At 33.2% G+C, this 17,918-nt stretch overlaps 1 protein-coding gene across 2 annotated transcripts in view; it reads right to left on the reverse strand.

Moving 5' to 3' along the window:
• The window catches only part of LOC106123138 (uncharacterized), a 209,065-nt gene that overhangs the window by 6,878 nt on the left and 184,269 nt on the right, over positions 1-17,918 (reverse strand). For both annotated transcript variants that reach the window (XM_013319308.1, XM_013319309.1), the window contains one exon: positions 6,455-6,590. In XM_013319308.1, the coding sequence (XP_013174762.1) occupies positions 6,455-6,590 (136 nt within the window). The remainder of the gene's footprint in view (positions 1-6,454; positions 6,591-17,918) is intronic.

A 17,918-nucleotide genomic window follows, 5' to 3' on the forward strand; every position in this document is an offset into this window, starting at 1 on the left:
CTAGCACATTTATTTGTTCTTATTTTAACTTTCAACTGCGGACAGTTAATGTCTCTGTCTTTGTAAAGAGAGTGTTAGAGATGACAATATGTGTAACTAAGTGTCACTCCAATCTAAATCCATAGTAAGAGAAGTAAAAGACCAATCTCTTTTTACGGAAATTGACACGAAATACGCGCCATCGACTGTACCCGCATAATATTGAGGTCTTAAATTACTGAGAAAATCCGACGATCATAAGATATTAACAGCCAAGATAAATATGACTTATTAGTCTAGACTTTTGAAACATAAATCTGGCTGGAAATTCTTCATTCATTATTTTAATGTACCCGAACAAACGCGTACTATTCTCCCATACCCCTATTTCTATCCTTATTTTAAAACCAGTAACCAATGATATGGATAAAGCATTTTTTACTGTTAAAGGCTATTCAATGAACAAAGCAAAATGCATACATGATAGGTATTTTTAAATAAAATGGTTATTTTACTAGAAAAAAAAAATAGAAAAATTCAGTCTGTTAAAGTGAAACAATCTTACTTATTGGAAGCTGCAGTGACCCGTTTTATTTTAAAATACAAATAAAAAAATAAACACAAAACATTGAAAAAGCCAATCGTACTGCAATCGGTTGGCGCGGTCAAGAAACAACTTCCATACGGTGGTTGAAATGAAAAATCTATATAGAATACCGATTCCCCCATCGGGATGTACGTTCAATAAAAACATAAATAAAACAAGAAGCAATCCGTGGAACAATGCGAGTGTAGTTTTGCAAAACAATAGCGGTTTAGATTAATGGTCGTCTCTCGGAAACTCCGCCCGCTCAGGGCCGTACTTTGCAAAATATCCGCATGGCGGCGCGTAATTCATAAGCAGAAGCGATCTTCAAAAACTTGACCAAGTAGAAGTAACACTTGGTAACTACATACATGAAAATAGACCTGACAAACGGTAATAACACATTTCAACATTAATTAAATTAGATTTAATAGTTTAAACGTAATTTTAAATTACAACAATCTTTTAATATAAAAAATGTTGTTTTAAAAATTTACGGTACCAAATATAAATAGATTTTCGTGTTACTATACTTTCATCAAATTTTACTGAATATTTTTTTTTATGTTGAATATAATTATAATACCTTGCCTAAAGGGACTCCTTTTATTAACATATTTTAGTTAAATATTCGTTTTTTTTTATTATAATATAGATTGTACTTAGTACATCCGCTAGTTGCTATTAACTTGTGCCCTAGTTCACATTACGGATTTGTTCGTTTTGACAGAAGCGAATTAATGTTTCAATCATGCTTAGGGCGGGATTTTAAAACGCTCGCATCACCCAAATCCCAACAATCTGCTTACGATTCAAATGCCACGATAATATATGACTTCACACTTTAAGCAAAGATGTTAAGATTTTTATTTATATAAACGACGAAAACTGTACCACCTTGCTAATACAAAAAGGAGCGAAGGACCATACTCATCCACACACGTAAAAATCTTAAATTGGTTAAAAATTAAAGTATGTTAGTTTAATTTATACATTTTACGTATTATTATCTATACTTATATGTTATTTGAAGGTAATATAGCAATTATAAATGTCTCAATTTAGGAAATAGTAAATTGAACCTCTATATTCCCAAATTCCCAAACGCATGCATACAGCGTATTTCGACAACTAGAAATTGACGGGCAGAAATTGAAAGCGATTCGATTTACGATTTGATATCGGTCACGTCAAAAGTTCAGGCAACAGACCAGCGGCGTGACAAGTCGACTGTTAGAGAGCTCAAAGATATGATCCGATTCGGTAAATAACCGCACTATTCTAGCGTGGCAGTTTCAAGGGAATTTACAACTGACTGCATTGTACGGAAGATAGGTTTATTATATCAAACGATATAAATAAAAAAAAAAAAATTTAGTACACAGGGTTTAAGACAGGCTAATCAAGACTACTAACTTAGGATCAAGAGATTAATCGAGGTGTTTGATCAATTAAAACAAAAAAGAAATCCAAAAGCAAAGAACAAAATAGAAATGAAAGCCGATAAACAAAAGGCTGGCGCGAAGTTAGATAAATAATGTATCAAGTTCAACCGAACGATTCTACAGCGCGAAGCTTCTGCAAACTTGAAATGTTTGGCATAATCTGAATTTTCGAAGAGATTTATAGCATCATAGCTCGGGATTTCGCCTTCACGCGGACTACGAACATAGAAATCAATCGAGCGGCTTTCGCTACAATAATTCGAGAATTGGCAACTCCAGTGGCAATCTATCTAGTTTAAGGGTTGTGCTGTCGTCATGCTGTGAATATTTATAGTGGGGTGAATGACGCCATTCTGCGTTAGTGAAGGGTTAATATTCTTGAGAAAATATTAACTTTGGAACTTAATAATAAAAATGCAAGAACTTATCTTTTCTGAGGCAACAAACCTAAAGACCGCAGTATGAAAAAATGGTTAATCTTTTAAATCCTCAAACAGTCACAAGCTTTTAACCTTTTAAACATCTTAAAAAGAATTTCTGTTTATTCCGTTATATCTTAATTATAATATATTATTAATAAGGTTAATTTTATTTATACAATTATTTTATAAATTTAGCTGGTCACTAGTACACATAAAAACATTGAACAATTTTTTTTTCTTATAACAAATGTTCCAATTTTGGCAAGATACCGCACTAAATTTCGGTATAAATTCACCTATATTTGTCAGAGATCTCTTGTGATTTATAGTTATTTATCCGTAACTATGCAGGCGTCTTAGACGTGATATGTTTTTATATTAAATCATACAATTTTCCATTAAAATGATAAAATTAAATTATAGGCCGAAATCAAAGCCATTAGCCTTATACCATTAGCCGTAATCATAGTTCAAGAAAACATGATTTGTGTGTCTATTTTAAATTATCAGAACAAATTCTAAAAAAAAACGAGTATGTTACGTTTTAATACCACAGATTAGATAAATATATTGGTAAAATTAATCCTAATAAATTAATTTTAAAATAAGTTCTTAACATTTTCATTATAGTAGCCAAGAACTTGTTGGTTCTGAACTTACAATCGAAACAACAAATATAATCTCGAAATCAAAAACAAACTTAGCTCAAAGGCGAATCGATTCTCGCTTTACCGACACTAAAACTATCGATGTATCGAATCGTAGTTGGGCCAATGATTATGCAAATGTTTGTGAGCAACATTGCTTGCACCGAGCACGAATCGCGCAAACGAGCTATGTAACTACTGTTTTAATTAAATCGATTACCACTCGAATGATGATTTTCTATTCTTTGTTTGAATTTCTAATCGAACAGAACGTTTGTTTGATATGAATATGGAATATAACCGATTCAGATTATTACCTGTTGCATCTAAATTCACACGAGGGAGTAATAAAATGAGTTGCTTAGAGAGATGCCACACGCGCAACACTTCTATAATAGATCTCTCTTATATTTCAATTTATTTACGTGTTATTACGCTAAGACTATTTATGGTTTTTAGTCGACTTTAAAAAAGAAGGAGGTTATCAATTCGTCCGTATTTTTTGATCGAAAGGTTTTGCTTGCAGGTGGGTCCTCATTTTTTTATTAACTTTTAAACTGACTAGAAGTTTTAAATTGACATCTTTACTTGTAACCAGGCAGCCTACAATTTGGAATACCGCTAAATATTCACGTAACAAAGAAAATTGTAACATTTGTTTTAGTGCTACGTAACGTGCTCAGACGATCATTGACGCATATTAAAACAGATAGACAGCAAACAAAAAAAAACTAGAGTTGCTTTTTTCGCGTCGAAGTTCACAGGTCATGAATTATTCGAATGCAAAAAAGCAACAAAGTTGAAGAGATAGTACAGACGGGACCTGTAATTATTTAAGCGTAACATCGCATTGTCAAAGGATGCACCCGGAAAGGATCTAATGAGCAACTTTCCGTGCCCGAGGCGTTTGCACGTGAACGATACTGGTGAGCTTCAAAATGGCGCTTGAAGCAAGGGCACTGACGAGACTGTTATGAAAAAAAAACCTAGACATGTCTCCTATAAAAGCAAACACTTCTTTGTTGGAAAAAAAGGAAGCGATTTGTGTCTGGCACGAGAGAGAGTCTTTTTGTATTTTTCAAGACACTTTTTTGTTTTTTTTTACATACCCTACACATTGAATTACTACCTACCCTCAGTCTTTATACCGTCCACGAAATACAAGCCTAATAAGAAAAAATAATAATTGATTATTAAAAGGAACGTGACAAATCGCTTTAGTAGATTAAACAAAAGTTGGAACATCAACAAAAACCTTTTTATTAAAAAGAGGATGAAAAAAAAGATAATGGACGCTAATGTCTTTACATAATACTGGCTGAATTCCCAATCGTTAAAACAATTCAAACATTGTTCGGGAATAAAAAAAAATGCAAATCTGACAAATTCACGGCGTCACAAATTGAATTCGACGATAAACAGCATCGGCGACGGCCGGCCATCGCAAACTTTGACTTTTAATGGCAGGACCTGTCAACCGGGCGTATTCCCCTCTGTTAGAAACGAACAATAAATTCTCAAATTACTAGTCGACTTACTATGCTTTCACGGAGTTATTTCATTTTTTTTACCTTTACCTCGACCCCCCGCGAAAAGTGAATTTATAGTGCAATTGCGGCTTCGCCTAGTCCGTTACTTTATAGTCAAAGATCGCAAACTCCGCTCAACAATCCCAACGACAACTTTGTTTTTATTCAAATCAGAGCTTACATAATGAATAAGCGGAATATAGACCTTCGAAATACAGAAAATTGCCTGTTTTTTCACATCGAACCGTCTGAGCCTGTCCTTGAGAATATAATTCACTATTCCCTCGTTGTTTATCTGACACGTTTTTATTACTAAAACATAAAAACATAATCGATTTATCATAATGTAAGTATAATTCGTATTGACATCAAATCGATATATTTTTCCTTACAAAATTCCTAGAATGTTGTTTTAAAATTACTTTTTAACGGTATCAACAACTTTTTTACTATATAGATAAAAATATTGCAAACATAGTTAAAGATTTAAGATGCAAATCAGAATAAACCACAGACGAACTAAATTTTACTAACTTAGTAAAACTTAATTAACTGTATTAACACAGTAACACAAATAAAGTTTTCTAGACATTGTCAATAAAACAGTGAAAAACCTACAGTAATAGATGTATTAAAAAAAGTTAATTATATTTTTTTAAATGTTTCGATAATGGAAACTTATATTTATTTGAAAAATAATGAGCTTTTAAGTGAACAAAACAGCTAATGTTGGGGAAAATGGAAAATTCTACATCCTTGGAATGCATAGGCGTAAAAGTTAATGGACGTCTAATCTTACTTATTACTAATGTTAAAAATGTCAACCAGAATAGAAATATATTAAAAACCAATTTAGTCATATACTGCTTGTATTTTTATATAAAACTAGGATTCGCACGCGACTCCGTCCGCGCTATATTTTACATATATGTCAAATTTCATTAAGAGCCGTTCAGACGTTCTGGAGATACCTTCAAACAAACATCCATCCATCTCATCATTCGCATTTATTATTAAGATTAATCTTTTTATTAATGGCCACATATTAAAAACTGTACTAAAACTTTTTTTAAGTAAGTCTGAAGTTAGGTCAAAGTTAACGGAAAGAAAAAGAAAACTGAAGCATGGTCAAACTTTACTTTTTTATTTGCCCGTGCGATATCCGAACGGGTTGGTTGCGTCGACTTTTATAGCGGGACGTATTTAATTGCGCGGAAGGGATCAAAGTTTTACGCGGCGCGCAAACGGCATTTAACTTTAAGGAGTCTCCTAACTCGAGTTTACGATAATGATTTAATTTATGCCCCGAATTAAGCTTCGCTCAGAGATTCGCCGTGTTGTTTTAGGGTTTTGTTTTGGAGTTGCCTTAACGATCTCTTGTAATTAGTAAAAATTAATTTCCAAGAGCGGTAACGTAATGCCACTCGTTAGAGAATGACAAGAGTGGAATTAATGAGTTCACTTCTAGCAACATTATGACGTCAAATTAACTAAAATGATACTTAAGGCTCTTAATACAACGCCAGTGAAACTAAACATATTTCTTAATTTAGTACAATCAATTTGATAAAGAAATAAAAATTTCAATCTTACTAATATTATAAATGCGAATATTTGGATGTTTCTTTGAAGGTAACTCCATAACGACTGTATGGATCTCGCTGAAATTTGGAGTAGATATAGAACATAGCCTAGAAGAACACATAGACTACTAATTAAGTTTTTTTTATTCCCGCAAAAACGGATTCGCGAGCGACAGCTCTTCAATTATAATAATGATAAATAAGCGTTTATGTAAACACAGATCGAAAGATGGCGCTGTAACAAATTGATTTTGATAGCTTACCTCGGCTTGTGATAGGTAGGGTTGCTGTTAGTCTTGAGTATGTCGGCATTGGGGACGGACGTGGGTAGCGCATGCTCCCGCTCCAGTTCGCTCTCATAGCTCTCCAGCGGCACGTGCTTGCCGGGAAGCGGGTCCGCTGTAACAATATAAAACATTAAAATCTTCATATATTAATAATAAACATATAATTACGCTTAAAAACATAGTTCTTTTGAAAAGTTACGGGGCGGAATACATTCATAATTTTATTAAAAGCAACTATAACTTGGGACAATTTTTTATAAGTCAATAGTAGAGATAAACAATATTTTGTCTTAACTTCATGTAACAAAAGCTTTCCTTTAAGGAAGTCAAATTGACTTTAATACTTTAAGTCTTCAAGTCTCTTTGTTCGTACATTTTAACTAAAACCTACTCACCTACATCTTTGGATGTAAAATTCTCAAGAAGTAGACTTTAATCCAAGGATCAAAGAAGTCGTTGTCTGGATTTAAAGAAAGAATACTTAATTCTTTAATACGAAGGAACAAATCCGTCTATTAATCTCGGGTTTCATGAATGAAAATAACTCGTATTTACTTTGACAGAGGCGAATTATAAAGACGTTATATTTTTTAACAAAAATAAATTTTAAATTCATTCGCCAAACGCTCCCCTGCTTATATACATCTACGCATATATAATAATATTTGTAAAATTCATAATATTCACCAATACACAGCGGGAAAGGTTAAGGTCCTTGTGAAAAAGTGGCTTGTGTCCTTATCCTACCTTGACACGGAGGCCCTTCTTTGCGCCAGCCAATAACAATTCACCTGCGCACCTAACTTAAAACACACGCACACACACACACACGCACACACACACGCACACACACACGCACACACACACACACACTTTCTCACATACTCACACGCATAATCATACACACACATGCTATCCTTTGATATTATTAGTTCAAAATTACTTAGTTTAATGTCTTCATGTATTTTCTTATTTTCCAAATTGTATCTCATAATATCACGCTTAGTTTTACATGATATGTATGTTATTTTGTTTATGGCTAGTGCACTCCTAGGCCCCGAGATACAGACTCAGCCTAGTTCAGAGTCTGCAAGATACTTCACTGTATATTATTCTAACGTGTTTTTGTGAAATAAATTTATTCTTATTCTTATTTACAAGGTGTTTTAATGTAACGATAAAAACAATTTCTATTAATATCGACTGTAGAATTCTTGCATTTAAGATAAAAAAATATTAATAATATTGTGCTAACATCATGCCATGATCTTTTTTTAATATAATAATAGCTGTCGCCCGCGACTCCATCCACGCGGTATTAAAAAATACATAATTAGTAGCCTATCTGTTCTTCCAGACTTTGTTCTATATGTATGCCAAATTTCATCGAGATCAGTTCAACTGTTCTGGAAATACCTTCAAACATCCATCCATCCATCTAAACATTCGCATTTATAATATTAGTAAGATTAGCAGATTTTTGTTACCTAAAGTTCGATGCTTATGCGTTAGTTTACAAAAGTCAAATGTCGGATTTCGAAGACTTGAAAAATAAAAGAATAGTATGAAGTGTTCATAATTTTATTATCAGTAGTAAAATCCGTGAGAAACAACTAGTTCATAAAAATATATCTCAATAATGTCTTATTATTTTAATAAGTAATATTCACCACAGGCGTTTAAGTACACTTAGATAAACGCTTTTAGCTTATTATCGTCTGCAGACCTCAATTATGCCATCTTTGGTATATCTTACGCCTCGGCGTGATATTAACGCATATTCAAGATACTGTGATATCATTAGCGTTCAGTAAATTATATGAATATGCACATAATTAGTTATACCGTCTACATTCCTACGCAATACGATTTTACGACATCCGAATGAGATGCGGCTTTGCTTTTATATTTTAGTTGCGCAATTGGTTTATATTTATATAACGTTATAGTCAACCAACCGGTCAGGTTTATTCTGACTGTAGATTATTACGTAGAATTTAAATGATAAACAAAACTACGACACCTTATATCTAAAATATAGAGAAAAAAAGAACTATAAGGAATTTGCTCAAAAAAATCGGAAATTTAAGACGGTGGTACCTTTAGATTTTGAGCTGTAACAATATCCATGGGTTCGTTTCTCGTTAACAAATTTAACGAATAAGATTCCTTACTTATCTTACTAATATTATAAATGCAAATGTTTGGATGCATATATAGATGGATGGATGAATGTTTGTTAGAAGATATCTCCAAAACGACTTCGTGGAACTTCTTGAAATTTGGCATATGTATAAAGCATAGTCTGGAAAAACACATAGGCTACTTATTAAGATTTTTTAATTCCCGTACAGACTGAGTCTCAGGCGACATTTAGTCACTTATATAGAGTAAAAAGGCTGTTTAATACTGTACTAGAAGCACTGTTTAGGTTGTTAATGAATAACTAAGCGATGCATTTCACTTTGACGAGACTTGAAATGTGTTCCCACATAAAGCAATCTTCTTATTAAAGTTCTCTCAAAGTGTAATATAAGCCGACAGACTTGGGAATACGTTACTTTGTACTTCGTGAATCATATACGAGTACTTAATCCATGCCAGTGTGTCAATATCAAATTTGAAGTGAGTACGCGGTGTAATATTAATTGGGGGTAGTTCAGATCCATTTAAGTTCCTCCTTACATAATTACGTTTAAATATTATCACTAGATTTGCTTGCAAGTTCGTCCGGGTGAAATATGTAGAAGTTCAGTTAGTAACCTTTACGTTATTCCAAAATAATACATCTTTTTTTTATAAATTTCATCCAGATTAATTCTGTTGAATTCTGGAGTAAGACATGATAATTAATCAATGTTATATACTAGTAGTTGCACGCGACTTCGTCCGCGCATTAAGAAAATGTACTAAAATTATACTATCACGTAAATAGCTTCCAAATAGTGAAAGAATTTTTCAAAACTGTTCAATAATTTCGGAGCTTATTCAATACAAACAAACAAACAATCAAATCTCTTCTCTTTATAATATTACGTACGATATTTTTGTACAAAATTTCCGTAATATTTCATATATATATAATTTATAACATAATGAACAAATTTATATCCTGAGGAAAATTGGATAAATGTTATTGCAAAAATAAGTATTTATTGGGGGGGAGTGAGGGATAAATTATGTAGCCCGGCGCCTGACCTTTGTCGGTTTATATTTTCAGCTCACGATTGTGTGAAAAAAACGTTATTACACGCCGCTCTGGGCTTTTTCAGAATACCGCACCTGTTATTCAGGAAGGCTTTCAATTCGCTCGTTTAATTCAAGTTTAGTGTTGTGCATAATTAATGTTTTATCATCTAACGACAGAGTTTCCATTAAAAAAATATCGAATGCTCCCGAAAAAAAATATAACTAGTTCTAATCAATGAAATATACTTAATACGACTACGACATAATCATTGTCGACAAATACATAAGAAAATGATGTGGCAATTTTTTTATAAATATTCAATCAAATTAGCCCATCGGAAATTGTATGTAGGTTCAAAAACACGTTCAAATCTTAAGAAAAAGAAACCATTGATGTAAATCCTGATATCTTACTTCTTACTAATATTATAAATGCGAATGTTTAGATGGATGTTTATTAGAATATCCAAAACGACTGCATGGATCTCGCTGAAAATTAGGATAGATGTGGAGCATAGTTTAGAAGAACACATAGACTTATAAGTATTTTTTTTAAATTCAACCCAGACGGATTCTCGGCCGACAGCTAGTTATAAAAATGTTTGGATGGATGGATGTTTGTTTGAAGCTATCTCTCTCAGAACGGCTTAACGGATCTCGATGAAATTTGGCATAGTCAAGAACACAGTCTGGAAGAAGTTTAGGCTAGTAAGTTTTTTTTATTACGCGCGGACAGAATCGCCAATGGTTAGATCAAAAATATTTACAAACTATTACTTTATTGTCATACATCCTAATCTCCATACAAAGCATCTATTTCCTTCTCCATACATTTATTAATTGTTACCTAAGATTCGTATTCTAAATGAACAATAAAGTTCGAAGGTCGCGGGACTATTAGGAATCTATCAGACTACAAAAGATGAATAGACATAACAAAGTTATCATTCGACCCATTTGATTGCTCCCACGCAATCGCTATTTATATGCGTATTCATAAAGTTTTCGCTATCTACTAGGGATGTACCTTTAACTGTACTTAGAAAAATTGCACATAAAAAACAGACAATACTTAAGCTTTGTTAATTAGTTTATTTAAACATCCACTTTGAGTTTGACACTTTAACATTTTTTGTTTGTTATATAACTATATCTATATCAGATTACTAGCTGTCGTCCGCGACTCCGTCTACACGGAAAGAAAACAGAATTAGTATCCTATGTGTTCTTGCAGACTGTTACATGCCAAATAGCGAGATACCTTCTAATAAACGTCCATAGTTATATGGACATTAACATTCACAGTTATAACGGATTGATTCAAAGAGGTTACGTATTTTAAATACGAGTGAACTTGTACAGCCCTATCGTCATCGTGAAGTGATGTATAGTCAATAGATAATGTAACAATGGCAGCCCTGTCCGAGGCCTCGCGAGCGAGCTGTTTGCGTTTCTCACGACTTATCAAATTCGTAGTTCAGTGGAAGGAGATAAAGACTATTGTTCCGAAAAGTTTGGGTCAAAAGTATTTTGTTACTTTCTTAGTGGTGCGGAATTCATAAACACCTCTTTGTTCTGTAACCCAGTTTGACTATAGTTCTGTACGTCGCCACAGATAGCGGAAAGCGTTTAAACGATTTTGTTATTAATTTTATCGTTTAATTATTAAAACCTAACAAAGGGTTCGTCTCAGATATGTTTATTATTTTATTTAGGTTATCGATTTTTATTTTAATACGTTAGTAATTGAATACATAATGTATTCAATTATAAATAATAAGATTTTATTCTTCCATAATTCAAAATGATCGTGTTTCAGTTCTTATTTTACACTAATTCCACATAAATAAATAAGAATTGTTTACACAAAACAGACAACTAATCCGCCATCTCAACCGCTGTCACTCGGACCATACCCAATAAGTCATCAAGTTCCATCGCGCTTCAAAACATCAAAGAAACTTATTCTCTACATCGCACAAAACAAAGTCTTGTATCGCTTGAATGTCCACTAATTGCAACTCAATTTATGCTGTCTACAAACCATTGGTATTCAAAATAGGTCTCATGATTCCAGTCAATTCCAACTGACAGATCGACAATTTCAAATCTTTTATCGTCCTCATTCTAATTGTAAATTAAAAGTAAACTATAGTGTTTATTCGTTGTGCGCGACGGTACAACACTATGACAACCGCCCATTTAGTACGACGTTAATCCTCATACAAAATTAATTCGATATTTTATAGGCGTTTTGTCAAACTAATCTATCTTAAATATACACACTATAGGTGTCGACCGGGACACGATTAAAAAAAAATAGTAGCCTATGTGTTCTTCCAATGTTCTATATGTGTGCCAAATTTCACTGAGATCCGTTCAGACGTTCTAGAGATACCTTCATACAAACATCCATCCATCTAAACATTCGCATTTATAATATTAGTAAGAAGTAAGATTTCTATACCGTACATTAAAACTGATTAATTTAAAAGTATGTCTGTTCTAAACAAAAAAATCTAATTTTTTTTAATAAGCCATTGTAAAAGGTTACATCTCTTTGTACCATCATATTGGATTTTCAGTTTTTACCCGAGGACCTTTCGAATAATGGCATTTTTAATTAAAGTCCGGGTTCTGAAGAGCACATAAATCGACACACGTGCAAACGATTTTTTATATATTAGATAAATACGTAATTTCACGTAACTTAGCGGAGTAAACAATGATTTCTTTTTATAGCTGGCAATTTAGCCTGGATGATGTTCTCTGATTGGTCAATATCTGATATGTGGAGATGTAATCTTCGATCTCGAAGCGCTGACATAAAACGTATCTATTTGCGCCATGATGTAATTTGTTGTTTAACACTTGAAGATAATAAAAATGAAGGCAGAAAGAAATTTTCTGATCTTATTTGTCTTGTTTTCGAAAGTTAAATAGAAGACAATCCTTACTTCATAATATAAATGCGAATGTAGATGGATGGATTTTTCGAAGAAAGAATCTGCAAAACGGCTGAACAGATCTCGACGAAATTAGGCATGGACGTAGAACATAGTCTGGACAAACACATAGGCTACTTATTAAGTTTTTTTTTAATCGGGCGGCAGCTACCAACAAAAGAAATAATAGAAGATTTTTTTTACTTACAATCGTTCGCTAGTAGCCTGACTGACAGAGAGTAATATTTATGTGTAACATCAACTAATTTCGTAGTTACCAATATTAATGTTAACTAAATGAGTAAATATCTTAGCGAGCTGTTACGAAAGATTAAGGAAATAAACTCAAGGCCATCTCTCTCATTACCAAGATGGATTAAACGCCCTCATGCGGGCTCTTCAGAATTACTGCCGAGTACAGGTTCCCTTTTTTATATTATTTTTAATCCGTATATTTGTAAATAGAAATATAAACTCTTAAAGCGATTGCAAATTGATTTTCTTTCCAATATTTTCTTTGAACGAATTCGAGATTATTAAATGTAAAAGTCATCGGATAATTAATTATAAGAAAAAGTGTTCAATATCTAATAGCTATTTAAAACTAAAAATATATGGATATTGTAAGTCTCTTTATTTACTAGAACCAACAAAATTTATTAGAAGTATAGCAATGTTTGCTACTACTTGTCAATCGGCTGAAATACTTGTCAATCGGCAGTAGTGCTTGTCAATCGGCAGTAGTACTTGTCAATCGGCAGTAGTACTTGTCAATCGGCAGTAGTACTTGTCAATCGGCAGTACTTATATACTATCAAGACTAGGCTACAGGAGGTGACAAAGATGATATGCATCCTGTGGGAAAAAGGTAATGACCCTTTTTCTAAATGGGGTAGTGTCATTATACAGGCAAAAAGACAGGAACTACGACAGTAACTTTTTAAATTTTATTATTTTCATCTTCAAGAAAATTCTCGGAAAAAGTACTTGAAATGAACACTATGAATTTTTAAGTGTCTTCGCCCTGGCATTTATATTTTTATTTTGCTTTTAAGCTTTTCATCAAAGCCTCGAGTACAAATTGACAATGAAAGTGTTTACGTACATATGGGTTTGTTAGTGTAACCATAAAAATGGTGCAATTAGAAAACATAAGCACAAAATCTTCTACCTGAAATTGTTTGAATCTTGTGTATTTATGTATTAAAACTAGCTGTCTCCCGCGACTCCGTCCGCGCAGGATTAAAAAATAGATAGTAGCCGATTCACAGACCTACTGAATATGCATATAAAATTTTATGAAAATCGGTCAAACCGTTTCGGTGGAGTATGTTACTAACGTTGTGACACGAGAATTTAAACATAAGATTATGAAATACAATTAAGTAACGCAATTCTTCAGTTCTTTTTGACTAAAAAAAAGTTTTTGTGATTGCATTGTAGTATAAAAAATTTATATTTTATCCATCTGTCTGCAACCAACGAAAATAGTTTGATTTAACTCTTTCATCGGTTTGTCGTAGGAGTGTCCCGCAAATGACGTGACCGTGTGGTGACCGTGTTCCATTCGACGTGTGTAAATATTTCCGCAGAGCAAACAAAAGGGGTTGCGCTGTGTGTTACTAATTGACACTCACGAGCTTATATCAAGTCGACACTATTAATCATTTCGTTTGTACTTCGAAGGCTTATTGTCTTTGTAACGACATTGTACACGTCAAGTTATAAAATCAATTACGAGTTTGATAACAAAAAGTTAACATGAAAAAGACAAAGGAATTATATATTAATAATATTTTTTTTAAATTTCATGTAACAGTAGTATGAAAAGTTAAAGATAAGGGAAGGTCTTTGGCGCTTAATAATTAAAAACTAGTAAAGTATTTATTGAATAATAGGTGTCCCCTCTGACTTCGAACATGTGAAATTTAAAAAAAAATAGTAGCCTATGTGTTCTTCCATACTGTGTTCGACATCTATGCCAAATTTCAATCAGATCCATGCAGCCGTTCCGGAGATACCTTTTAACAAACATCCATACATCCAATCATTCGCATTTATAACAACAAAAAAATCTCTACAAAAATCAATGGTCATTTTCATGTGTCACCATTAAAATGATGCAGCACGATTCAAATCTCATCGAATTCCAATCATAATTACAGACGAAATCTTTACAATTTCCGAACGTTAAATTACTAAGACGGGTGTACTGGTTATGCGGTCGGCGAGCAATCATCGAATTAGGACGAGAGAGAAAAAAAAAACAAGAAATAACGAAGCCGTCGAGAACGAATGGGTGAATCAACGCGGGCGCAATCTATGAATCACTGTACAGTCAGAGAGAAAATTCATAACGTGTTAATTAACTAAAATTAGTAAATGTAACTGTACTATTAATTTAACCATGTATGTAGAGTAGTAATTTATGTATAACTTGCTATCGCCCGCGACTCCGTCCGCGCGGAATTAAAATAAATTAATTAGCATCCTATGTATTATTCCAGACTATGATCTATTCTATACTTCTATAGCTTCCTTCAGTCAAACATCCATCCATCCCTCCAAACATTCGCATTTATAATATTAGTAAGATAATAATGACTTCAAAGAAAATCTAATACATTACATTTAACATATTGACATTCACCCAAACTATGGAATTAGATTTGTAAGAAGAGGCGATTTAATAGATAGATAAACCAGTATACCAAAAGTGTTATTTCTTGTTACAGGTTCTGTTACGGATTGTACTGGTTAGATGTTTCGTTGATGTTTACTGTCTTAATTTAATCTGATGAACACACGTCTTTTTTTTGTTCGTTGTGTGCAATAAACATTTTGTTCGCGTCTGTACTTCGATGAATCAATCAAAACAATCGACTCTCGGCGCTTATTACATTTGATGATGCGGTTTAGTTTTAGTTATTGAGGTCGTTATAAATGGTAAGGTCGTATCGAACATTTGTTCCTAACATGGTCGTCAATTCAACCTTTGATAACCTTCAAAACATTGCAGTCTCTATTTTAAGACTTGACTAATAACTTTGTTGGACTACAATTTAATATTAAAGGAAGTGGTTTATTTATGATATTGAAGTGATAATGTACTAAGTTTATTAACTTTGTCTTCCTAAATGATCGTTGGTTACACTTACTAAATCCCATCTCTTAGTAATCGCGTTACATTCCACACTAAGTGAGCGAAAACTAAAGCAGAGTCAAAAAATCAAGTAGATTATCTATTGCCCAGTCTATACATATTTATAAAGACACACCAATTTCACAAATAGAGTTTAGACATATGCTTAAATTATATACATATGAAAAAAATCCCAATTTCGTTCACTTAATGCATTTACTTTGCTGAAAACCGAGTTTTTAACATTTTTGTCCATCTGTCCGCAAGTTCGCGTTTGTTCCGGACAATCTCCGAAACGTTTAGGCTGGTTTTGACTGGCTTTGGACGTGCTTTTGACGGAAAGGTTGCTGAAGCAAGTGGGCATATTAACTTTTATTGCGGTGGGTTACTTTTTTCTGCACTGACAAAGTCACGGGCGACATCCAGTTTATATTAAACAAAAAATATTGATAGTAACACATCTAATTTCCTCACTCACGGAGTTTAAGTGTGAACTAGTTTAATTTGGAGATTGCCACAGTATTATGTTGATGGAAAACCCTACAGGTGAAGGCAAAGCGCTCAGGATGCTTCATATTTACGAGAGGTCATAATGAGTTCATAATGAGGGCTCGCCGGTGCTTTCCCTCGGGGAGGATTATTTCAAGATATTAAATTCTTCCAGGTTGATTGCTGTTATAATAAAACCGTAGTCCACGATAGTGGACAAGATAAGTTACATTGGAAATATTTAATAATTCAAATCTTTAAGAGATTTTTAATTATTGCTATACATATTTTATAAACATTAATCGAGTCTTTTATTTTATAAAACCTTATAAAATCTCTGCTGATGCTACGAATCTTACTAATATTATAAATACGAATATTAAGATGATTTGGATTTACGGATGACTGTTTGAGGTTATCTCGAGAACGGCTCAACGGATCTCGCCGAAATTTGGCATAAATGTAGAACATAGTCTGGAGGACGACATCAACTACTTATGAAGTTCTTTTTTAATTCCGCGCGGACAGAGTCACGGGCGACAGCAAGTTTCATATAAAACCTAACAACTAGCCTACAAAACAATCGAGCATCGTGTTCGAATATGGAATTTGTACTTGTTTTAAATGTATAAGTAATCATGAAATAATATCTACAACGTATAGATGTAGCCCGCAGCGTCTGGTACGGCGGAACACCACAATTAGCTGCCACTCTCGCTGCCGACTGGCAATTGTTTGCTTGTCTAATTGAAACGAAACGGGCCGATGCAAGTAAGGCAAGTCTAAATGCCGTGGGAGACGAAAGGTCTGGAGGTACAGTTTCCGTTTCTATTAAGTTAGACGTCTCGAGTTTCACTTGTCAGTATTAAAAACGAAATTAAGAACGCATCCATACAATTTGGTAATAATTAAAAAAATATAGACAAGATTTAATAACGTTAAAGTAAACAATAATTTTCTATTCTAAATAAGTCTAAGTCGTTTAAGTAGGTTTAAAGAGAAGTTAATAATCTTCTACTTTACCTAGAGTTTAATATTACTTGAACATTAAGTAGGAAACACCAAAACTCATAGGATCCACGTTTAAATTCAAGCGATAAACTATTAGTTTACCCGAACTTGTAGCTTCTCAAAGCGCTAAGAAGTCATAAAACCGTATCGAAAATTTCACTCACGATCCAACCTACAGTCCTGAATAAATAAAAACTGAAACCCAAAACCCGAATGCAAACTTGTAGCAACCTTGGCCCTGTCTTTTAAAATATTCGGCAGCCATTTGCTTTAGACTGAGTGGGTTATAAATTATTAGTAAAAACTTTCCCCCTCATGCAAGAATATACTGCCGATACGTGACACTTGGGAGGCACACTCCGCTCCTTTCACGAGCTCCTAAATACAGATTCAATTGATATTTATATCCTCAATGTGACTCAATTTCCCACGATTATACATACGTTTAGAGGATAAATTTATCAAACGTATTATAAAGAAAATAACGCCTATAAACTATAAAGAAAGCGATCTACGAATAAGAGAGTACGTAAGATACATAGACTTAGTTACTAGATTTAGTTAAATCAGTAGAAATGAACATTTAATTAATTACATCAAACATAAAAACTGTACAGAATATGGTATAATAAATAAACCTAACGATGTCCCATTACTTAGATCC

This window comes from Papilio xuthus, unplaced genomic scaffold (assembly GCF_000836235.2).
Source record: "Papilio xuthus unplaced genomic scaffold, Pxut_1.1 DF826159.1, whole genome shotgun sequence".
Classification (NCBI taxonomy): Eukaryota; Metazoa; Arthropoda; class Insecta; order Lepidoptera; family Papilionidae; genus Papilio; species Papilio xuthus.